The sequence below is a fragment of the Danio rerio genome, chromosome 21 (genome assembly GCF_049306965.1).
Source record: "Danio rerio strain Tuebingen ecotype United States chromosome 21, GRCz12tu, whole genome shotgun sequence".
Lineage (NCBI taxonomy): Eukaryota > Metazoa > Chordata > Actinopteri > Cypriniformes > Danionidae > Danio > Danio rerio.
Genome location: NC_133196.1, coordinates 8930546 through 8957306, shown reverse-complemented (window position 1 = coordinate 8957306; position 26761 = coordinate 8930546). Strand labels below are relative to the sequence as shown.

Genomic DNA, 26761 nt, shown 5'->3' with positions numbered 1-26761 from the left:
GCAGGAGAGATGGAGGGAGATGTAACTGTGTTGGTTTTCAGAACAAACAGCAAAGAAACAGCACAAATGTACAAATGCATTAAATTGGGGGACCAGAAACATGTTGGCAATTAAAAGTTAATTCCCATTGGCTGGATTAAAGGAAGAATTTACAAATTAACTACAATATTTAGCAATATGCAGCTGTACTGATTAATAAAAAGATCACTAATTATTTAGTATGCACAAATATTAACTCACTTAATTAGTTTAGCGGCCGATTAATTAGACACACCTTACTAGTACTTGGACCCCCCTTTGCCTTCAGAACTGCCTCAATCCTTCATAGATAGCAATCCGTGGCATAGATAAAACAAGGTACTGAAAATATTCCTGAGATTTTGCTCCATATTGAAATGATAGCGTCACACAGTTGCTGCAGATATGTCGGCTGCACATCCATGATGCGAGTCTCCCATTCCACCACATCCCAAAAGTGCTCTATTGGATTGAGCTATGGTGACTGTGGAGGCCATTTGAGTACAGTGAACTCATTGTCATGTTCAAGAAACCAGTCTGAGATGATTCACGCTTTATGAAATGGTGTGTTATCCTGCTGGAAGCAGCCATCAAAAGATGGATAAACAGTGGTTGTGAAGGGATGGACATGATCAGCAACAATACTCAGGTGGGCTGTTGTAATACCTGCCAACACTCCCGGGAGTCTCCCGTATTTCAGACCCATCTCTTGTATTGTTCTGTCTCATACACTATTACACCACCATCAGCAGCCTGAGCTGTTGATACAAGGCAGGATATGGATTCATGCTTACATGTTGTTTACGCCAAGTTCTGACCCTACCATCCAAATGTTGCAGCAGAAATTGAGATTCATCAGACCAGGCAACGTTTTTCAAATCTTCTATTGTCCAGTTTTGGTGAGCCTGTGCTGTGCGAATTGTAGCCTCCTCTTCCTAGCTGACAGGAGTGGCACCGGTGTGATCTTCTGCTGCTGTAGCCCATCCGCCTCAAGATTGCAAACTCCACACAGAAATGCCCACTGACCCAGCCGAGGCTCGAACCACCAACCATCTTGCAGTGAGGCAATCGTGCTACCCACTGCGTCACCGTACAGCCACAAATGAAGATATTTTGAACAAAATAACAACAATAAAGCTGTAAACATGTAGTCATTGACTTTCATAGTATTTATTTTTCGTACTACGGAAGAGGTTACAGCTTTCTACATCGTCTTTAAGAGAATAAAGAAATTCATAAAGGTGTGAAACCACTCGAGGATGAGTAAATTGGGAGCTAACTTTCATGTTTGGATACACTATCATTTAAAAAAAAAACCTTTGTTATTAGCGACACCGGTGGCCGTTAAGTGAACTGCAGCTGTTACGCAATTAAGATTTTACTTCATTGGATGCGGTGAAGTCTATAACAGGGATGCCCAAACTCGGTCCTGGAGGGCTGGTGTCCTGCAAAGTTCAGGTCCAACCCGTAGCCATATCAGCCTGCAGCCTGAGACCGGTTACTCACTGAAGCTAAGCAGGGCGGAGCCTGGTCAGTACCTAGATGGGAGACCACTTAGGAAAACTAGGTTGCTGTTGGAATTGGTGTTAGTGAGGCCAGCAGGGAGCGCTCAACCTGTGGTCTGCGTTAGTCCAAATGCCCCAGTAATAGTGAAGGGGACACTATACTGTCAGTGGGCGTCGTCTTTCGGATAAGAGGTTAAACCGAGGTCCTGACTCTCTGTGGTCATTAAAAGACCAGGGATGTAGGGGTGTATCCCCGGTGTCCTGGCCTTTATCGGCCCTTATGATCATGGCCTCCCAATCATCCCCATCCACTGAATTGGCTCTATCACTGTCTCTCCACTCCACTGTCAGCCAATCAAGCTCTTACTAGGCTTGAAACATGCTTGCGCATGTGTTGAGGCAAGTTGGAGCTAAAATCTACAGAACCGGCCCTCCAGGACCAAGTTTGGGCACCCCTGGTCTAGAAGGTATACAGCTGCAGATACTCATGTCAGTATACTGTAGCATAATGTTTGTGACGCTGTACAGCAAAAATTATTTTTGTATTACCGCCAGGGTAGGGGTAGACCTTAATAAAATACTATTTGTTGGGTAACTTAATAAATAATATAAACATTTCACATTAGTTACTGTTTTTACATGACTTTGAGTGTTGCGGTGGGGTAGACGTTAATAGAATAGTATTTATTGTGTAACTTAATAAATGTAAACAATAGTCGTTAGAGTTACTGTTTTTACATGACATTTGAGTGTTGGGTTTGGGCTTAGGGTAGGGGTAGACGTTAATAAAATACAATAAATGAGTAATTTAATGAATAATTTAAATAATTCTCGTTAACTTTAAGCCGCAGCTGTATACCTTCTAACAACAACAGAGGCTCTTTCATCAGCGACGTGGAAGTTTGCACAAAAACTGCTATTGACAAGTATCACGTGAAAAGATGGGGTAGGACAACTAAAATTCCACCCTTATGATAGGTCTAGTTACACTCCAAAATAATGGTAGCCTACTAAATGTTTCCCTACCACTTTTAGTGCTACATAGCTATGTTTTTATAGATGGTGATACTGTATGTAGCACCTTAACCACCCCCAACGAACCACTGGTGTTATGTTATCGGTTCTCTTATGAACAAAGAACAACTTAGCAGAGTTCAGTAGCAGCTCCACTACCACAAATACCTGCTGAAGAACATTTGTGTTTGTGTTATAAATAGTTACAGCTGAAGACTAGACATGTAAGGTTTGCATTAATGCAGTATCTCTGCATGAATCTACGTCATTGATGTTACAGTACAAAATGTCTCTTTTTGGCGTTGTGTTGAACATTGTGAGCGTTCCTATTGTGATATGGCACAAAGCGTGACCTGTCAGGTTTGTGGATTTCTTTCTACACCCTTCATGTTTAATAGAACAGAACAAAAGTTCTGAAAGCGCACAAATGTCACTTTCTTTTGATTTTCTGGATAAAAAAAAAGTCTTCTGGGTAAAAAAAAAAAGTTCCAGGCATTCATACACAAATAGGTCACAAAAACGTCTGGAGATTTTTTCACCAGTTTCATTACACGCAATTGACTTTTAAAAGGCATCCTAACACTGCACACTGTTAGAATCACTTCTGGGATGAATGTTTAGAATCCATTTTTAGCATTTAAAGTGACAGACCACAAAATCTGGCATGGTTTGGATGTTAATGCAGTTCATCATTATCTTTATCTTGGTGTGAGATTTAATTCAGTATGGAAATGTAACAATTCATGACCGCCCATTAGATTCATTTATTCATTTTCTTTTCAGCCTAGTCCCTTAATTAATCTGTGTTTGCCGCAGCGGAATGAACCAACAACTTATCCAGCATATGTTTTACTCAGTGGACGCCCTTCCAGCTACAACCCATCACTGGGAAACACCCATACACACTCATTCACACACATACACTATCCGGAGGAAACACACATGAACACGAGTAGAACATGCAAACAACACACAGAAATGTTAACTGGCCCAGCCGAGGCTTGAACTAGTGACCTTGTTGTGAGGCGACAGCGCTACCCACTGTGCCAGCCTAAAGCTATATATATATATATATATATATATATATATATATATATATATATATATTACAAACGCACAATATGGTTATAAAGGTTGTTTATTTGCCTTGATTGTGTCATAAAGAGCCTTTAACCTTCTTATAACCCATTTTCTTATGAAGGGCAATAAACAAACTTGATTGAGGCTAGTGGGCTGAATGTAAATATAACATGGATAATTTCTTAATTTATTTAATAATATTTAAAAATGATCTGTATTAAAAATCTTTTTATTATCTAATAAAGTATTTTAACCATTTTATTTTATTCATTTTATTTTAATCAAGTTAGTTTTGTTTTTTCTGTAAAAAGTTCATTATACAAACTCATTTATAACAGAATTACAGTATTTTTGCCTTGATTTGCTTGCCGATGTCATGTCATAATTTCAGTTTGCTTTTTTGTAGCTCAGCAATGAAACAAAAGAGATTATGTAAAAAAAAAAAAAAGTTTACATTAAATTAGAAATGACGATCACTGTGTTAAAGGCATTCGCCCCAACACTCTCCATCATTCTAACTCTCCTCTTAGGTGGGATGGTCAGCCAAATCAAAGCTTACAATGAGCCAACTTTGGCCCATGGGCCATACTTTGTGCATCTCTGCTCTAAAGAACTCTGGGTTGTCGTAAACCAGGGGTGTCCAAATTTGCTCATGGAGGGCCCATGTCCTGCATATTTTAGTTCCAACCCCAATTAAGCTTACCTGAACCAGCTAATCAAGCTCTTTCTAGGTTTAATAGAAACTTCCAGGCAGGTGTTGTTGTAGGAAGTTTAAGCTAAACTATGCTGGACACTGGCCCTCCAGGACCGAGTTTGAACTAGGCATGAGCTGGTATACGATTTTGACGATATGATAACCTTGGATAAAAATATCACTGTTTCACGGTATTGTGATTACTGCTCTAAAATATATTCTTTTTAAGTGTCTGGGCAACAAACAACTATTTTCCCTATTGAACACAATATATTTTATTTTGAGAAACATTTAAAATATTTTGGAGCAGTAAACATGTCAGGCTAAATAATTCAAATAAATCATTGCCTTCTGCTGTCCTCATCAGTTTAAAAACCTTTTTTTTACCACTTGAAAAGGGATGTTTGGAGATCTGTCTTTTCTTTGGATATAAATGAAGCCACTGCACTGCTCAGGTCTACAGCATGCTTGGATGTTGGTTTAAAAGCGATTTGTTTTTCAGATGTTTGCTGAATTGTAGGCTGACCAGTTGCTTTTGATGTGTATTTCCTCATGCTGTAATTAACTGTAAAATTAACTGTATTTTATACAGTATAGTACTGTAGTTTAAACTTGCATTGTGGGAAATATCCTCCTGACGCCATTAAAATACAGTATTTTTTTATTTGCTGTAAATGGAAATACAGTAAAACAAATGAGCGAACGCATGACCAATCGCAGAAAGGGATTTTTTTTTCTGCCTGGAGAAAGAAGAATATGCAAGAAGCAGACAGCTACAAGATGTGTGCAAATGCTCTTATCTTTCTAAAAATTGTTTATATTTTTAGTTTAATTAATAAAAATAAATACAAAAAAGTAAATAAAACTACTAAAACTGTGTCTGTGCATCACTTAATGATGTGCGGTTAAAAGATTACAAAAATAAATGAAGTACTAGTTAAAAAAACAAAAAGCTTACATATAGCGTAGAGAAAACACATATATTACATATATTACATATATTACATATATTCTGTCAAAAAGTATGACAGAAAATTTTATTAGCTTTAAAACCTTGACTTTTCCAAACTGCTGTAGACCTTAAAACCGGTTATCATCCCATGTCTAGTTTGGACACCCATGTCATAAACCAGGGATGTCCAGACTCGGTCCTGGAGGGTCGGTGTCCTGCAAAGTTTAGTTCCAACTCCAATCAGACACACCTGGCCTAGCTAATCAAGCTCTTAGGCAGTCTAGAAACATCCTTGCAGGTGTATTGAAGCGAGTTGGTGCTAAAATCTGCAGGACACTCGCCCTCCAGGAGTTTGAACACCCCTGTCGTAAACCAGTGTTGGTCAAATATGGACTAACCAGTAGTGGAAAGAGTACTGAAAATCATACTTAGGTAAAAGTACCATTACTTGCCCAAAAAATTTGCACAAGTAGAGTAAAATAGTCTGTTGTAAATATTACTCAAAGTACCTTTCAAAAGTACTCAAGAGAAGCTAGTGAGTATTACGCTGTGAAAGCTGATGCATTTACATGTAATTTGTGGATATGTGTAAATGTAACATTCTGTAGAGCATTTCGTTATTGCCTAGCTGGCACACAACCTGATAGGATTAATAAGATAAAATTAGGTTAGATTTAGGTTGTGATGTCAGGTGACCAAAATTCAATGTCTAGTCAGCGCCTAAGGACAACATTATTTTGATGTATAATAACAAATGATGTTAATATTTGGTTGATTTTAGGTTGTGTTGGAAAGTGACCAAAATACAACGTCGAGCCAACAACTTAAGCCAACATCATATTGACCATTGACTACAAATACTGACATTAATTCCTCAGGTATGACAACCAAAATCCAACATCTGATAGACGTTATAGTGGTAACGTTCACAAAACGTCAAGCTGTTACATCATTAAATGTTGATATTTGGTTGATTTTAGGTTAGGTTAGGACGTTGGACTTCTGACATCAACCCGATTTTCATTTCCAAACAAAATGCAACGTCCCCACAATGTCGGGGTCCAACATCAATTTGATGTCATGTTGACGTCTTCTGCCTGCTGAGTGTTTAAGGCCATTTCAGCCATCATACAGTAAACATCTGTCATCTTCTCATCAGTGACATGCATGTATCCAGTCTCTGGGTGATTGCGTGTAAAGATTTTGGACATCTTCCTGAAAACTTTTAATACTTCCTAACAGTTTGCTGCAATTATAAAGCGCATATGTCTTGAGGTAGTTCATTATAATGGGATTTACCTTCTATGTGTGATTTGATTGGACAGGGCTTATTTTTCTAATCCCCAAAGACAAGAAAAATTAAGTATTGACTGCAGGTTGAAGGAAAGTTGCGGAGTAAAATTACCAATACAGCACTAAAAATGTACTCAAGGAAGAGTAAAAGTTCAAATTTTAAAACGACTTATTAAAGTAGAATTCCTGAGAAAAACTACTCAATTACAGTAATTTGAGTATTTGTAACCTGCTTCTTTACACCACTGGGACTAACCCAACTATTTTGTCAAAAAGTGTGGGTTTGTCCACCTTGATCCATACAACAACCCAGCATTTTTAGAATGTAGTCAACAATGAATCCTAAGATTATTAAAATGTTGTTAAGCAAAAAAAATTAAAAAAAATAAATAAATAAATAAATAAAATAAAAATTAACAAACAAACAAACAAACAAATAAACAAATAAATAAACAAATAAATAAATAAACAAATAAATAAATAAATAAAAGAGCTTTTCACTGACAGTTTTTTTGTAGGGAATCAAAAATGTTTCCTCAATGGCAATGGTCACCAAACTTGTTCCTGGACCTGCAGATTTTAGCTCCAACCCTAATCAAACACACCTGAACAAGCTAATCAAGGTCTTGTATACTAGAAACACCCAGGCAGGTATGTTGAGGAAAGTTGGAGCTAAACCCTGCAGGGACACCGGCCCTCCAGGACCGAGATTGGTGACCCCTGCGCTATGGCATCACTGCAAAGTCTACCATTTGGAGCTTTTATTTTAAAGAGCATAGTGGAATCGTGTGGACATGCTCTCTATTCACAGACTCAAAGAAATCCAATCACTGTTCTCAATTCAGAGAGAGAGAAGTGAATACAATAAGATCCTCCAGCTCTCTCCCTCATTCTCCTCTCATCTCTCTGGGTCTGTCCATCCGGCGAGAGCAGAATAGATGGTTATTCTAAAAGGTGCTGATTTCAGCTATAAACTGTAGGGGGAATGCGTGTGATGTTCAATAAGGCTTTCCCATACAGAGACAGAGTAGAGAAGACAAACTCGTTTATGAGCAACACACAACCCTGTCCTCCTGTATTACCCGCACACTAAATTCTGCTCCATACACACTCACACACACACAGCAACACTACTGGAGATTTGAGTGTAGTATGTTTTCGCCAAGCAAGCAAATACTGGTGCAAATGCAGCCACTGAATCACAGCTGCACAGGGGTGAAAATAGCCACAAGCGATGCCCTAGCAACAAGGAATACAATAGCAGATGCATAGCAACGCCCTGGCAATCATCTACGTTCTGGCATCATGAAGTTGAATCATTTATAATATTCTGCAATCATAATTCGCATGAATAACAAATCTTCAGGAAGCAGATGACACAAGAAATGGAGGTAAAGTCTAGAAGGGATACAGCTGAGGATGCTCACATTTATATAGCATCATTTTTGTGACACTGTACAACAATAGGCTTATTAAAATTACTTGTGAGACTTGGGTTTAGAGTTGAGGTAGGAGTAGACATTAATAAAATACAGTTAATGGGTCATTTATTAAATAATATGAATAATACTTGGTATGATTGGTGTTTTTACATTACTGTGAGTGTTGGGTTTAGGGTTGGACTAGAGGTAGACATTAATAAAATACAATTAATGGGTAATTTAATAAATAATATGAATAATACTGGATATAACTGGTGTTTTTACTTCAATTGTTGGGTTTAGAATATTTCCTCATTAGAGGCAGCAATAGGACACTGTTATGATAAAGGTTTGATCTCCGCTTTGTACGGATTGTTCGTATCTGGCTCTAACGAATCCTCAGAATCAAAACTAAAGTTATGGAAAGAAGATAAAGAAGATGAGATATCTCTAGAGGATTGGAATGAGGCATGTAAGAAAGCTCAGATACAAACAATTAATAATAGCCTGAAACTGGTACAGTACAAATGGTTTACAGCAAAGAAAACTCAGTGTACATTTAACTCAATTTGAGTTTAACTTAACACTCCTTGGGTGTACATATAACTCCCTCCATTTTGGAGTTAAAATAACAATGAAATTTGTAACATTTGTGTGAATTTGTACATTACTCTTAGAGTTCATTTTAACACAGTAAGAGTTTAATCTTACATCGAACTGAAGTGTGTTACCCTTCAAAGTGTTAATATATTACCTTCTTTCCTGTATTATCAATTGGTGTGCGTGTGTGTGTGTGTGTGACGAATAACAGTGATCAAATATGTTGAAAATTGTTTTAATTTATTAAATGGTCATTAATATTTTCAGAAATAGTTTCAATAGATTTGAATTTTAACATCCAACAGGACATATTTCAAGTTTATGTAAAACATACTGGTTTGATCTCTGTTTGTCTGAAAGGACTGGTTCGAGTAAAAAAAAACTGGACTTCCCATCACTAGTGGGAAATACACTGCATATTGGGTTAAAAGTTTAACACTGAAAAAAAACCTCTTAAATATATGCTCTTTCACACTCATGGATTGAAATGTACTTCAGATTTAACACTGAACAACACCAAAAAAATCACACTGTATATTTAACTCTGGAATTACATTAATTCCACAAGTTTAACGATAATATTCCAGATACCTGCATAAGGAGTAATGAGGTAAGATTTACACTTTATCACTGTATATGGGGAAAGTGTGAAAGTGAAACTCTTTTGGCAAGGTGTTATTGAAATAATTAACCAAATTTTAACAAAGAAATTACCATTAGATCCTAAGATTTTTATCCTGGGTATGTATGTCAGCCCTCTCTTACAAAGCAAAGAGGTCAGATTCATAAACGTGTATTTTACAAGCTAAACCTATTATTGCTCTTAATTGGAAAAATAGAAATGAACCTAGAATAGGAAAGTGGATAAAAAGAAATGGCATCACATATGTCAATGGAAATGATCACATACATTTTCAAAAAGAAACAAAATGTGTTTGAAGATGTCTGGAGAACTTTTAATAACTTCCTGATGTAAATGTTGGCAGTCTACTACAACAAGAACAAGCTTAGGAGTGTGGGAAGTATCATGGTCTAAACATAGACTCAGGAAACACTCTCTACCTGATTTAAACATATCATTGGGTTGATTGGAGAAGAATGGGAGGTAAAAAGTTTGCTGTGTCTTCATGATTATTATTCTGTAACAGTGTAATCTGTTTTGATATGCAAACTGAAAAAAGTAATAAATATATTGTACAAAAAAGTGTTGGGTTTAGGGTAGGGGTAGACATTATTATTACAATTGGGTATTAAATAATATGACGATTTTTGGTATAATAACTGTTTTTACATTAATGTGAGGGTTGAATTTAGAGTTTAGGTAAGGGGAAATGTTAATAAAATACAATTAATGGGTAATTTAATAAATAATATGAGTAATACTGGGTATAATTATGGTTTTTGCATTACTGTGAGTGTTGGGTTAGGGGTTTGAGGTAGCGGTAGACATTAATGAAATACAGCTAATAGGTAATTTAATAAATAATATGAATAATACTTGGTATTACTGTTTTCACATTAAGTGTTGGGTTTAGGGTAGGGGCAGACGTTAATAAAATACAATTTAATGGTTGATTTAATAAATAATATGAATAACACTGGGTATAATTGGTGTTTTTACATTACTGTTAGTGTTGGGTTTAGGATTGAGGTAGGGGTAGACATTAATGAAATGCAATTAATGGGTAATTTAATAGATAGTATGAATAATACTGGGTATATTTATTGTTTTACAATAAGTGTTTAGTTTAGGGTTGGAGTAGATGTTAATAAAATACAATTATCGGGTAATTTAATTAAATTTTTTAATTCAATTTACCTTTATTTGTATAGCGCTTTTAAAATGTAGATTGTGTCAAAGCAGCTTTACATAGAAGATCATAGTAAATAAAAACAGTGTAGGTGAGTTTTTAGGGATTAAGTTCAGTTCAGTTTAGCTCAGTTCAGTGTGGTTTAATAATCACTGCTGAGAATACAACCACTGAAGAGCACATTTATCGATGCACAGCTCTACAGATCCCAAACCATGCAAGCCAGTGGCGACAGCAGCTAGGAAAAAACTTCACCATTTGGCGAAAGTAAAGAATTAAAATACCTCGAGAGAAAGCAGGCCCAATTGGGCACAACCATTTCTCCTGTTGCCGAACGTCTTGTGCAGAGCTGCAGTCTAGACGCCGGAGACTGGAGATTGCTGGACCTTGTCGAAGACTCGTCTGTCCCTGGAGCATCACAGGAATCAGTCTCATGCTCTCCACTCCTCCATGACCACCACAGCAGCTGCTCAGGATACGGCCTGGTCCAGGATTATGGAAATCTTGGGATCACCTCGTTGCTGGTCTTGGATCGAATCAGTGACGCTGAATAGTCTGAGAGCCTCAGGATGAGTATCCCCAGGTGGAAATAGAGAATAGAGAGAATAATTAGCGTAGCTGCTGTTCAAAGTCTATATAAATGAGATGCAGAAACCTGCGTGGAGCACATTTATGTATCATACCGCTAAGTGATGCATTAAATGTATGCTTTACCAAACAGATAGGTCTTTAATCTAGTTTTGAACTGTGAAAGTGTGTCTGAGCATTGAACATTATCAGGAAGGCTATTCCAGAGTTTAGAAGCCATAAATGAGAAGGCTTGACCTCCTTTACTCGACTTTGCTATTCTAGGTACTACCAGAAGCCCTGAGTTTTGAGGTCCTAAAGAGCGAGTTGGATTGTAGCGAGACAGAAGGTTGATTAGATAAACAGGAGTTAGATTATTTAAAGCTTTATAGGTAAAAAGCAGTATCTTAAATTCAATACGAAACTCAACAGGCAGCCAGTGTAAGGAGGATAAAATTGGGGTGATAGGATCATATTTTATAAACCTGGTAAGAACTCTGACAGCTGCATTTTGTACAAGCTGAAGTTTGTTAATAGAGGACGCTGGGGAGCCAGCAAACAGAGCATTGCAGTAATCCAGCCTAGAAGTCATAAAAGCATGGACTAGCTTTTCTGCATCTGAGATGGATAGCATACTTCGTAATTTAGCAAGGTTTCTCAGATGAAAGAAGGCAGTTTTTGTGACGGGATATATGATTTTCAAAAGTTAAATTGCTGTCCTATATGACACACAAATCCTTTTATAGTAAAGCTAACGCTAACTTTGTATCCCTCTAATGGTATAATTACTGTTTTTACATTACTGTGAGGGGGTTTAGGGTGGGGGTATATGTTAACAAAATACAATTATTGGGTAATTTAATAAATAATTTTTATAATACTTGATATGTTTACTGTTTTTACACTACCATGAACGCTGTATTTAGGGTAGGGGCATACATTAATAAAATACAATTAATGAGTTATTTAATAAATAATATGACTAATAATGGGTATAATTGCTGTTTTTACATTACTGTAAGGGTTGGGGTACATGTTAATAAAATAAAATAAATGGATAATTTATTATAAAATCCTGATTAACTTCCGGACCCAGCTGTATCCTTTTAAGCAACAACCAATATGGTCATTTAAGATCTCTCTCATTTCCAAATAGTAAAAAAATAATTTTTTTACTTTTTTTTTTTTTTTTTTTTTTACCAATAATATTCAATACTATGCATACTTTTTCAGTATTTTCTTTTTGTATGAAATATCCAGCCAAGCAAACTGCATCTGTATACTGGTTTATATATGAAATTTCCCAATCTGAAATTCCATTTTCAGTGTGATGAATAATTATAAATAATATCAGCATGGTTTTTGTTTATTCTTTCGTGTCTTATTATCTGACTTGAATACAGAATCTCTACTTATTTTTTTAGCTAAAGATTCATTTCAATGTGCTCATTTATGGAGGATGATATTAATTTTCTGAATCAAGGTAACATTAAGCATAGGAAGAGGTGCAAATTAATTAAGAATGTTTACTTTTTTGCTTCATAAGTGCACTGCATATGTACAAATCTTTGCTTTCTATAATATGTAATAGAATATGTTAGAGAATCTGCAGGAACAGCTCGAAACATTCAATATAACGACAATTCATTATAATCATGCGTGATCTGTTTTACAGAATGTTTGCTGCTGCGTGTTTTTATTTATGTCTTAATGTTGTAATTCAAACACATGACCCTGAAACTTTATCTGTATATTCTCTTAACTGTATGCCTCTAGTTTCTCTCTCTGTTTCTCACAAGTTCACGTGCGCGCACACACATTTTAGGCGCGGAAAATTAATGAGTTCTCATTCATAACCCAGACAGAGAGAGCTATATTCACCCTCCGATGCTTTATTGACTGATTTCATTTATTTGCAGGAGATGGATTGGGGGTAAGCAGGCGGCCGCGCGCTTTCTCTCGCGCAGTGCATTGTGGAGGGTCAGTGTTCGCCTCTCTCGTCAGCGTGTGACAAATTAGCTAACGAGGAACGGCCTTCGCATTTCCACAAACTAATTAACCCGGCAGGTACTGAGACAAATTATAATATTTATGTAATATCACCGCGCATCTGTTTGCAAGGAGCACATCCGTATACGTATCACCTGATCTCTCTTTTAGACGCGCGCGCTCGCGGATACACGCAGACGAGCTGGAAAACATTTATATATTTGTTATCATCACGATTCCTGATTTTCAAACACCAACATAGCAGGTTAGTTGAGCTCGGGGAGTGTTGATGATAATCTGTAATTTAGACAGCCTCGTTGTTTTGTGTCATTGCATTTAACCTCATTATTTGGGCCACAAGGTATAAATGAAGATTTGACATTTTTTATCTAGACACGAAGTGACCAAATTAATCAGTTAAATTAATGCAGATAATTCCAACATGCATAAAATTGCCTTCATTATATATATTTGTCATATATATATATATATATATATATATATATATATATATATATATATATATATATATATATATATATATATTTGTCATATATATATATATATATATATATATATATATATATATATATATATATATATATATATATATATATATATATATATATCATACAAAATACTTGCTTACTCCCAGGACCATTTTATATCGAAGTTATATGCAAATATAACAAGTAATAAAAATTAAGGGGTGTTTACTGCATTTATGTTCTACAGAGAATGTTCTGGTATCCACAAAGCACGTTCAGCCTACTTACTCGCTTACTCCCACAGCCATTTTATATTGAAGTTGATATTTAGTCGCACCATGTAAGTGGTTCAACATCTAGTTTTATGAGCTGGGTTGTTAGCTCAATGCTCAACCCCCAACCTGAAGGACCAAGACATACTCACATAGACCACGGACAATTTAGTGCACGCAATTCACCTACAGCACATTGGACTGTGAGGGAAACCGCAGCACCCGGAGGAAACCCACATGAACAAGGGGAGAACATGCAAACTGACCTAATCGGGGCTATAACTGCGCCACTGTTTCGCCTAATATACAAACCAACAATTGTATATATACCTAAATATTGCATATTGTCTTGATATATAGGCTACTGTAATAAAATGCTGGATTCCACATAATTCCCTCAAGTTGCCTTAACCCAAATCGATTAAATTAACTTAATCGTTTTTACAAATTTAAGTTGATTGAACATAAAACAATTAAGTTGCCCCCCCCCCCCCCCCCCCCAAAAAAAAAAAAACTTAAGACAGCTGATTTTAAATAAGTAGTTTAAACTAAAAGTTTTTTTTATAAAACAATATGCAATAGCCATAACACAGCCCGTAGCAAGGGGGAGTTGGAGTGGTTCAAAAAAACACCCCACACTGACAAAGGTCAAGAACTTCTTTCATACATGAGCTTATTTGTCCTATTTTGAATGCTATGCCATCATAAATAGTGAAAATAGACCAATTGGAATCCTCTTGCCTGTCGCTTCACTGTGACTGCAGCTAATCAGTTTTGGTCAGTGCACACAACTCAACATCCAGCTGTGCAAGAAAACATACAATCTGATGAAGTGAAGTCAACTTTCGCTACTGTATTGCTTTTAAATAGAGAAAAGCATTTTACAAGTAACTTTTGTTCTAAATCTTACAACAACAAAAAATACAAATGAAAAGCTGCGAATCACCCGATATTGAAATTAATTTGAATGCTGTTTTGGTATTGCTGTTTTCCATGAATTTTCAAATGTACTTTTTTTTGGTTATGATGACTATCCAACAATCTATTTCAACTAAAATATTGCTTAAAATGTCACGAAAATGAATCATTTAAATCTTATAATTAAATAGTAGCCTAAATAAGTCGTATAACCGCAAAAATGTCCACTTTTTTGAGGAAAATAGAACCACCCCTTTGACCAGGCCTGTAACATAACTTAAAATTACATTATACTGAGCCTACTTAATTATGAAATGTCTTAATTGTGTTGTTCGTTATTGATCTGATTATGTCGTACAGCAGTATACATGATAGTGATTGTATTATGGCAGAAGGTCTAGAAGACGGACAGTGATGGCGCGCTCGCTATATTGTGTTTGGCTGAGTCCTGATTCCTCATCTGTGAGGTCATAATGCCAAGGGCCAAAGAGCCAATCAGAAAGCCAGTTAATGTCAACCTCTGCAACATCTCCAAACGAGAAGGGGGGAAAAAAGCAGTGTTGTGAGAGATAATGACTCGATTTGGTAACGCTTAATAATAATTTCCGATAATAAGCCATTAGGAGACATTGAATAAGGCAGATCAGTCATTCGTGTACATGCCAATATTATTATAAATAAAAAATAAGGTTATTTACTGCATGTATAGTTCCACAATGATCTTTATAGCAGAAAGAGCTCCGTAGGGAAGTCAAATGCTCTAATATTTGAAGAAAAACTGTTTAAATGGCTCTTTTTGTGAAGCAAAAATGATTCTTGTATAAATGGCATCACTGCGCGAATGCACTGTATTGTTTTAAAACGTACGCCTGTTATTGCAATATAATAAAATATTTGTATTATATTAAATGTATTGGTAAAACTATATTGTGATGGTACCTATTGCACATTTTGTTGACTAAAAGTTGCATTGCGACTACATGCCAATTACTTTTCTTTTGAGCATTAGTAGACTTTCTGCTTAATATCTGCTGATACTGCTCCTTCAGCAGACATTTAACTGACTATAAGTACATGTCAACTTACACTAACCCCAACCTGTCTGCTTATAATATAATGAGAATTCGTTGGCATGTAGATGCAATGTAACTTGAATTCAAAAAAATGCGTTAAAGGGACCATCAAAATAATAACCAAATGCATGAAAAGGTTACAAGGTCAAAAACAACCTTTCCAAAAACAAAACAAAATTTTATTTTTTTTTAAAAACAATTAATTTTCCTAAAATCTCACCAAGAACAACAAGCGGTGCGGTGTGTCAATAATGACATATTGAAAATGATTTTATTCGTTAATTTACATTCAATCGTTATAAACATGTTCAGGAAACAAAACAGCCGTTAAGAAGAAGAAGAAGATCAAACATTTAAGAAATTTATATTGGTATAAGCACGTACATTAACTGAGAACATATCACAAACTGACCGAATGGGAACAAGTTAAGAATGCTTTATCTACACAAAACATCCTATATAACAGTATATAACAAATTCATACTTTTCTTTTTAAATGACATTTCCCCCGATGTTGTTGTTGTTGGTGTTGACCTTAGTCGGCACATGCAGTCAAGTTTCTTAATTCTTTTTGGAGATATTTTCCCTCCATCCTTTCTTTCTTTCTTCCATCGTTTCATAAAACAGTCATAAGATGTGAACGACTTCTCCTGTGGTGATAATAATAATAATGCTAAAAACGAGTGCACCTTGTTTCTCTGATCCGCAAACAAATACGTTGCGAATGTGCAAACTTGAATTCTGTCCAGGGTGTTGACATTCGCGCACAAATAAAATTCGAACGAATAAATAAAAACAATAAGTTACCAAATAAATAGGACATAATAAATAAGTAATAAATATTTTTTAATCGAAAAGACATCAGCCTATGATGCTTTAGGTTTTTATTTCCATCATGTGCGCACTGTTCGTATCCTTTAGGCTTCCTCGTGCGTCACTGGGCCAGAAATGATGGGTGGACGAGAAACAGGAGGTGAAACGGCACGTCAAAATATTAGGTGAAGCTCATGGACACTGTGTGCTCGAGCGCTTTGCGGCGCAGGGACGCGATGCTCGTCCCTCTCCAGACGTCCGTGTCCGGGGAGCTACACAGCTGCGGTGAGCCGGTCACATTGGTGGGGCCGGAGAGCGACGCGGGCACCATTCCGGGGAAGGTGGGTTGGTAGAGGTGGGACTGGAGGCCGGAGCCGTTGGAGGACATGTTAGACAGGCTCATGGAGTTGGGAGGCGGTCCGGCGCCCAGGCTGCACTGAGACAGAGACTGTGCCATGGCTTGTTGTCGGCCTAGGGCGGGCGGTAACTGCAGCTGAGAGACTCCCGGCATTCCGGCCGCCGCCCAGCGCGTGTCGTTCGCGTGGAAAGAGCATAGGCTATCGCCCATGGCTGCTGCGGCCGCCGCAGCGGAGGGGAACTGCGGCAGGCCGTGGTGAGTGGGCAACAGAGTGCCCGGAGCGCGGAACACGTTGGTGGTCTTCTTGCGCTTCTTCCATTTGGCGCGTCGGTTCTGAAACCAAACCTGTGAGTGGAGGGAATGAAAATATCTCTCAGAATGTGCTCATAACGCCACAGATATTTTCTTTCTTTTAAAACAGTATGGAAGCACGGTTAAATAAGAAGTAACATGGCCTTTAAGCAATGAGGAATGAGGCGTTTTTATTACTGTTAAGTCTTATGTTCACCAAGCTGAATATGAATTATATTATATATACAAATTATAATATAAATTGTATTATATATTTATTTCATAAATTATACAATTGCTTATTCTAAATTCAGAAACTATTGTAATTTTAAGTACATTATGGAGCCACATTGTTCTAAAATATCTGTTTTGGTTTCTGACTTTAAGATAAAATAATATTTTTATCATGTAAAATATAGATGCACAAAAAAACTACATTTAGCACACAAATACAATCATAATGATATAAATTTTATCTTGGCATATTCGTTTGTATGCTGTTATAATAACGACATAAAAACATGGCAAACAATTATTTATTCTCAATACAATTTTTGTTAGTTTGGCGTTTGCTTATCTCCTTGATAAATGTCTCGACAAGCTAATAATGTTGACATAAATGATATGAAATCATAATATTTAGACTCTCCATTATTATGTGCTCGACTTTACAACGCCGGGGCGTTAAAAGGCCCACCCTGGGCCGTAAATGGCTCACACGGTGTTTATTTCCCGAGGTCCTTCAGGTTTATAGAGATCTCAGGCGCGCTCACAATGATTAACGAGCAGATTTTGACCCAACGAAAAGGGGAGAAAAATGTGAAGAGGTTCATATTAGATCCCCGAATCCCACTCCACGCAGCCAGCCGTGAAATCCGGCCTCAAATGCATTACACTTCAGAGGATAAAAGAAAATGCAATTTCTCATACCATTAAAAAAAGACAGAGCACCATCCGCGCGCTGGCCATTAAGACGTGCACGATGACAGACCTATTTCACGAGAATCGCAAAACATGCACGAGACCAACCTAGAAGATCACCGCGCGGTCATCATGCCACTGATTTATTATTTATGCAAAATAAAATAAGTCTGCATTCGAGCTCAGGCCTGCTAATTATGATGATTATTATTTTACGGAGAACATACTTAATATGCTTGAGCTTAATAAGCCAGCTAAGTTATAAATAATTCTGAAATTGGTTGATAATAATAGTCTCGGTTTTATTGCACTATCAACTCAAAAAGCTATACATATATAATGAGCCTCTGCACATCAGAGAAAGTGAGCGCGCACAGGAATGCCGGGCACGCTCCTTGCATTTATATGGCAGTTTCATTTACCGCTGCATTTGCGACTGACCACCAATCACTGCAGCAGCAGCACGAGTCATAATCTTATAAAAGTAATTATCGGTCTGCTCCGATGGCTGAGCTAACAATAATGGTATTGTAAAAGGAAGATTGCCTGAACAATAAAATAATCACGAGACGCGGCCCGTGCTTTAAATGATTGCACTTTCATAAGCCAAGAAAATGTAACCCGAATAAAGCAGAAATAATTCTAGATATCTGTAATAGCAATACTAATAATTATCATAGCATATTAACTAAAATTAAATAAAAGCTTTATGATTGTGGTTTCTAAAACTGCAGATGTAGTTAACACAATAACAGCAAATACGCGCGATTTGGATGTTCGTTATTTTAAAACAAAACCAATTGTGAATAATGATACGATTTTCCGTCTCATTTGAAAACGGCGAAGCACATGAATGTTTACACTGAATACTATTATAAATCTGACAATTATGACATTTCATCCGATTTGTATAGATTTTTAAATTGTTTTTATTTTTAGAGGTAGCTGGATAAATATGTTCATTATATAATGTTCATTTTTTATTTAATTGTTTAGATTTTTCCTGCAATGTTCTGATAAAGCTCAAAACATCATTTAATTATAATTTTACAAATCTATATATAAAACAGCCTATACATTATTTGGCAGATATTGTTTTTAACAAATGCTCAATCTCGGCACATCACAGCTTAACAGAAATTTGACTGGTCTTTTTTATTTAATTATTACGCAATATAATTTCCAGTTATTTTAAAAAAAAACTATCATCGTTATTTTTTATTAATAAACCAGATAAAAAAAAAACAATAAGATAAATGCTTAGCTAAATTTTCTACAGAATAATATTTGATGCAATTCATTTATAGCCTACAAAATATTAATACTATATTATTTTGCTTTAGATTTATTTGTTTCAAACTAATTGCATATAATCCACTTTTTCTGTTTGTATACTTTTTCGAAACATCATTGACAGTGTAAAAAATAAAGTAAATAATAAACCCCATCCGAAACCTGTGACAATCAGACTGCACCGCACTCACCTGCACGCGTGATTCCGTCAAGCCGATCCGGAGTGCGAGCTCCTCGCGCATGAAGATGTCCGGATAGTGGGTTTTGGCGAAGCTGCGTTCCAGCTCGTTAAGCTGAGCCGGAGTAAAGCGAGTCCGGTGCCGTTTTTGTTTCTGACTCTGCTGGCTGGAGGACTGGGTGGGGTTCTGTTGCTGCTGCTGTTGCTTCTCTTGATCCTTACTGTTGACCGCTACACCCGGCGGATTGGATCCAGCACTGTTGATATCGTCTCCGGGGAGAAGGGTGGCCCCTTCCACCGCATCGGAGACCGGGGCTAGATCTCCGGGGTGGACCGGGTCAGTCCCACCGCCACCCAGCCTGCATTTTAATGCCTCCCTGTGACCCAGAAGCTCGGCCGCGGCATCCTTCATCCCTGAAACACAAAACTGGTCAAACTGAGCGGGCTCAAAAATAACAGCGAGCGTTGCTGCAAATAAGGAAAGAGTTAGTGCAGAACATAACAGCAAGTACAGTTCTCATGCAAAAACTATTTATCTTAACATGCATGCATAAAGTGCAAATAATGCTTAACATGTTAGCTTACAGAAAAAACAACACATGCCATCTTTTAAAGTAGCTAATTCCATCTGATTCCCTTCAATATCTTGAAAAACGACTAAATCAAATTACTGCGTAATATAATAATAATGATTACTTTTCCAATGAATTAGTTCGCTTAAATCGAATTAAGATAAAATAAGAGACAAATTGTCAATTTTCTCTGCTTGATTTAGATGAGAAGAGTCCTCCAGCTTACAGTAGAGTTGCAGACCGGAGTTTGGCGTTGATAACTCACCGAGGCGAGCATCCAGCAGGTCGGCATGCGAAAGCATCGCGCACCGCTCCAGGGCGAAATGCTTTTCCAAAAAAATCTCTATGACTTTAAACTATTTAAAAAATATATATGGCCTAAATGAAAGCAAATTCGGTTTGTGGTTAAAAAGGAGGTTCCTTGCATTATAATGTCCTTTAGAGGAACTGGGAGGCGCTTAATAGTTGAATGAACCCATGAGCTCCTTCAAATAAGAGCCAATCAGCGTTGAAGCCTGGAGGTGTCAGATGCGCGAAGCCTCTCTCGCTGCCCTCCCAAGTTCATTTCTCCTCGTTTTTGATCCCAAATTATAACCTTTAAAATGACCTCTTTCAGAGAAACTCCCTCAAAATTGGTTTAATTGAGCGTGATGCCAGAATCATTGAGGGGCGCCCGATTATTTGAGAATTAAACTATTGTTATATAAACGTGTCGTTCTTATCAAAGCCATATGGTTTAGTAATAGCTTCCCAAACTTTTATTACAGGGCTAAACGATTAAAGCTCGCTCTCGTTATTACACTACGAACTCGTTCATTTGCTACGCGATCAAAAAAAGCACGCAACGCGAGCAGCTTTCTAAATGAAGTAGGCTAATAAAGTTCCGAGATTTTTCCACGTTTGTCACTTAATCGTTAGTGATAATTCCACGTTTCCTCATATAGAAAAAAAAGACCCTCGTGTCATGTGCCATGTCCAGCTCTCGCCATTTGGAGACGAAGTGAACCTCTTCTAATGCTTCTAGTAGTCCGGGGCAGCCAACAACAAAGTTTAGATTAACCATATATCTCAAACCGGGGTAATTTTCAACATCATTAGGCTTTTATGTAATTAGTGCCAAATCTATAAGCTTTTTATTACGATTATTAGCGAGATCAGTATAAATTAGGGCTGATTTAGTAGTGTTTAGGCCTGACTGTCACGGCGGGAGGAACTCGGAGTAAATGATATGTGAGCAAATTAGGTGCATAATTCGGTGGAAAAGTCAGAGTCAGAAATGTGCTTCCAGACACGGGGAAACCCCGACGACAGCAAAGGGGGAGTCGCACCAAAATAGATACATTCAGACTTTAAACAGTCCACACTTGACAAATTGTGTTTGTTGCATTGATTTTTCATCCAATTGGCCCAAATTAACTTGATTTATTTCATGCAAAGAACAGTGAAGCCCACCAATAAACGAACCTGCATTTACACCAATTAACACAATAGCTTTTGTCACACACGGAGCCGGTAAAAAATGTCAGACAACCAGCGCAAACAGGCTCTAAGCAGATGTCAGTGGGATGGTTTAAAGAACTCCTTTATTTGGGAGACTGAATAGTATCTTTTCACTGCGGACAAAGGACGCGTCCGAGCGAGAAAACTTTCGACTTTTTTTTTTTTTTTTTTGGACAAGCCACCAATCTGGTGGAAAGAACAAGAGCTCTCGCCTCCAGACGCCGGGTCAGAAGCGACTCTTGACTCGCCGGGGAGATGTATATGCCTCGCTGAAAATGAGGAAAGGAAGAGAGTGCGGATTCAATTTGGAAACAATTGTTCTTGCGCTGCGTTTTGATATCCGAAATGTCAGAGAAGGCGAACGAGGCACCGGGCGCGTAATGGAAGATCTCGGGTTTGTGTTCATCTCACACTTTCCTTTTGGCCGGGAAATAGACTGTTCTTGTGTACGATGCTTTTTTGAATTGGGATGTGGCTTTATACCAGAGACGTAAATATAAATCGAACACGCTTGTTATTTTACCTTGCTCGAGTTGTAATAATTTTATTCTACATTCTTAAAAATAAAGGTTCCTCCGCGGGGTTTCTATTCAAAGAACTATCTTACACTTCCAACATTCTGTTCTTTGAAGGTTTGGAACGTTTGACGGTCAAATTCGATCAGGGATTCTAAAAGTTCTAAATGGAACCTTTATTTTTAAACAGTGTAAGATTGATGTTTAAGGTGTATCTGTGTAAAGATGCAGGTGCATAAACCAATACTTCTGTTCTCACACGCCTTTCATAGCCAGAAAAAAACAACAAATGCATTGCCTCAACAATAACAATGATTTGAAATCATTACATTGTTTGGTCTGAAACACGGTTACAGCGTGATTGATAGCGCGCTTCATTTTACGACTTTTCAATAGCTCGATCCTTTTATAGCTGTACAAACAGAAGTGAATCACTCTTCTGCAGGCGCACGGTCATATTTAACGGGCTAAAAGTGCGACAGACGCCTAACGATGCTTTCAGGGGACACGTGAATGAATGAATGAAGGCTTGCCCTGCACTTCATAAAATATGAACACATACAGTGTGCAAGCTGTGACCCTCAATTAAAATTCTTACATCGTCTTACTGCTTGGTCTTTTTGTGCCTCGGATCAAGTGTTTTTTCCCCTCTTAATAAATAAATTTAGATTGTTGCACACAAGCGGAGCAAGGGCTGAAAACTGGCTGGCTGAAAAATACATTGGCTTGCTCTAATGCAATTCATTCCGTCTGTTTACCTCGTACAAAACGTACAGATTGAATTTCTGTACACCAATACCCGGCCTGCAGCCAGCAAGGGGATTTCAAGCTTTATTTGTGAAACGCGAAGCGAAGCAAAACATTTTATTAAATGAATTTGAGGGGGATACACAACTGTTTCCTGACCTCACTAGTAATGAAAAAAGGGGAAAAAAAATCTCGAGGTCCTCTGAGCTGAAGGAAAGGTGGTGATCAGAAGTAAAGTTCATCTCTATAGAAACATAAAAGAAGGTAGGCCAATAGTACCACTAATTATTACTACAATAATTTAGCAATACCAAAACTTGTGCGCACGCTATAACCTATATAATAATATTATAATTTCTATATGCTTATTTTAACGAGGTAAAAAGACTAAAATATTCAAATGATAACACAATTCTTATGCCTACCGAACACATTAATACACGTAAATATATACTATTAACCCCTAATAAAAATAACTATAATATATAATGACAAACGAATTGGCCAACAGACCGATTTTTTAACTTCTCGATTTAGTTTAAAATTATTATTAAATGTTATGATTATTTAAACATAAATTATATTAGGCTAAGTAAAAATATATAATATACAATATTTAAAATTAATATAAACATTTATAAGTACTCAACAGTTTAACCAATATACCCATACAATGAAAATAAGTTTCTAGATGTCCATCTGATTTTGTATAAATATGCACAAAACACGATATTACTTTAAATATATAGTACAAAACCATTAATTAAAATACATAAAATATATGATACTCAACAATTAGGCCAACACCCCTAAAATGAAAACTTCTACACGCCCCAAAATAACTATTTACATAAATGTTACCACATGAACGTAGTAATGTGAATATATAATGCATAATCACTAGTAAAATATTTTTAAATGATAAAATCCAATAGTTAGCCAGACAACAACGCCAAAATAATTTTAAATAATTAATAATTATATAACAATAATTGTCTATAAACTAAATATCTGATATGCCGCCCAATAAATAAACAAATGACATTGTAAATTTAAAGACGTTCAAAACATTTCATAAATGTTACGAAGCACTAACTTCGTAAAAATGCATTATTAATATTAATATTTATTATAATTATTATTATTAGTAATATTACTATTAAGGTATGTGGAAATACATTTTAAGCAATACAAAATATAAAATATGAATATAATAAATTAGCAAATTTCGCAAAATAAAGAGTCCTTTGTGTGCTGGGATTGCACTAGTTATGCATCAGAGATACCGTGTCTCTGAGAGAGAGAGAGAGAGAGAGAGAGAGAGAGAGAGAGAGAGAGAGAGAGAGAGAGAGTAATTTGGGAGGTGATTCAGAAGCAAAGCAGAGTTGCATCTCTCTCTCTCCCAGCAGATAGCGATAACAAGCTCGCATCAATCTTACACTGCATATAAATAAAAATAGACAAACAAACAAACTCGCGCCCTGCAAGTTAATGCGGCGCATCTGAGTGGAAAGTAGACATTTTCACGCGCTCTGGAGATGAGGAGTGACTTTTAATAAAATCACAAGAAAAACAAATGTAATTCTGAACGCGGTCTGGAGCTGAGAGATTTCAGTTCCCTCACTCCTCATTGTGCGAGGCTTTTGTTTGACTGTCACCATCTCATGGCCTTTATATATCCAGCATCACATCTGTCCCACAGACACACACACACATCATCATCATGCAGAAGTTCTCCTCATCACAAACACGCACAGAATTACAATCACTAACACTAATCAACCGCGCAAAAAGGAAAATAAACTAGATATTTTCATGGATTATGCGACGAATACTGAAATAATTCACGTTATTTATGATAACTAAAATAAAATAACCTTAAAAGCACTAGAAGCCAAATCAACCTTTTGTGTGGCGTAAGAAAGTTATGCGCATTTTCCCTTTAAAAAGGTTTTGCCAGACTTATATGCAGCTTCCGAATACATAGCTCTTTTTCTTTCAAAGAAGGGCGCAATCTGAAATGTGGTATGAAAAAAGTACCTGTACAATAGTATTCTTACGACGTATAATTATAAAATTGTCTGAAATAAATAAATAAAACATATACATTACGAAGCCAAAAAAACTAATAAATAGAAATACATTATGTAGCCTTTCTATCAATCACTTTCCCCAAAGCTACTGAGGCTAAACTTTCTTTGACTCTAATTATTAAATTAGAAAATACAAAGAAATTTAGCCTATTTAGTCATAAAATATATTGTTTTATTATTAATAATAATAGGCGGTTCATTCCAGTGTGGTGACCCCAGATTAATAAAGGGACTATAAGCCGAAAATAAAGTGAATGAATAAATTAATAATAATAATAATAATACTATACCACGACTACTACTACTACTACTACTACTAATTATACTATATTAATATTAATAATATAATAATTCCAATAATGCAATCAAAACAATAATTGTCTAATAAAAAATAAAGGAGTCAACTATAAATGCAAACCAAAACATTTAACCACCATTATCGCATAACTACTATGATACATTTTTTATAATTCATATTATTGCATAATATTCGTAATAGTGATAATAATCACCATAGTAAATGTAAAATGCAAAAAAATCATGAAACACAATAAACATACATAATAAAAATATATTAAACAATTAGAATAAACAAAATAATTGACTTTATTAATCATATCGGATATTCCATTGCATTGAATGCTATACGTTAAAAAAGAATATTTGGTGTAATTAAGCCATATAAATAAATTGACTAATGACATCGACTATGATATCATACATTAGGCTATTTTACGTTAGAAAAAGGCTGTTTGGTGTAATTTAGCCAAATAAATAAATTCACTATCGCTGTGTAATCATGTTTTATAATATTTTACCTTCAAAAATTATGTTTGGTGTAATTTAGCCAAATAAATAAATTGACTATCAGTGATATAGGCTATTGTTTTTATGCATTGTTGGCTACTTTACTTCCAAAAAAAAAAAAAAAAAAACATGTTTGGTGTAAATTAGCCAAATAAATAAATTGACTATTAATTATATCGGCTATTTAATCATGCATTATAGGCTATTTTACCCTCAAATAAGGATTTTTTGGAGTGACTGAGCCAAATAAATAAATGGACCATTAATTATATCAGCTATTTAATCATGCATTGTAGGCTATTTTACCTTCAAATAAGGATGTTTGGTGTAATTTAGCCAAACAAAAAAAATACTATATCGGCTATTATTATCATGCATTATACGCTACTTTACTTTTAATAAAGAATGTTTAGTGTAATTTAGCGAAATACATTAATTGACTATTAATTATATCGGCAATTACAATAATGTATTGTAGGCTACTTAGTTCAAAAAACGGTTTGGTGTAATTTAGCCAACTTGGTACAGATTTTACTCCAATTGACGCAAAAATACACTTTAATCTATCATAGAGAGGAACAGTTTCTTGTTATACTGATCCATTTCAGTATTAAAAATAAGCTACTTAACATCAGTGTCATGCCGTACCTGTGAGGACTTTCCATTCACGCAAAATAGACAATAAAACTACTCCACACCCTTATATAAACGCAGCATAAAGGCCAGTTTCTCCGCGCATGCAGGAATGTGATTCACGGGGCGTCTATATTCACTCAATTAGAGAATTCTAAAGAGAAAATCGATCGTCCATCTGCAGAAATGCCAGTTTAACAAATTAGATTCTTGTTTCGCGCAGGTGATGCGGTGACAGTCGGGGGGATTAAAGGTAATAAGTTGTTGTGTTTTAGCTGGAGGAGGAGGAGGAGGTGATGAAGAACACACTCCTCCTCCATCTCCATCAGGTGCTCGGTTCCTCCG

At 36.3% G+C, this 26761-nt stretch overlaps 1 protein-coding gene across 2 annotated transcripts; it reads right to left on the bottom strand.

The window, feature by feature from the left end:
* Positions 1–15949: 15949 nt before the first annotated feature.
* otpa (orthopedia homeobox a) lies at positions 15950–20524 on the bottom strand. Of its 2 annotated transcripts, none has more exons than XM_005170249.6 (3): positions 20387–20524; positions 19563–19963; positions 15950–17211 (listed from the first exon to the last, which is right to left on the bottom strand). In XM_005170249.6, the coding sequence occupies exons 1-3, from the start codon at positions 20421–20423 to the stop codon at positions 16690–16692; spliced, it is 960 nt and encodes a 319-aa protein (XP_005170306.1). In that variant the 5' UTR covers positions 20424–20524; the 3' UTR covers positions 15950–16689.
* Positions 20525–26761: the final 6237 nt, after the last annotated feature.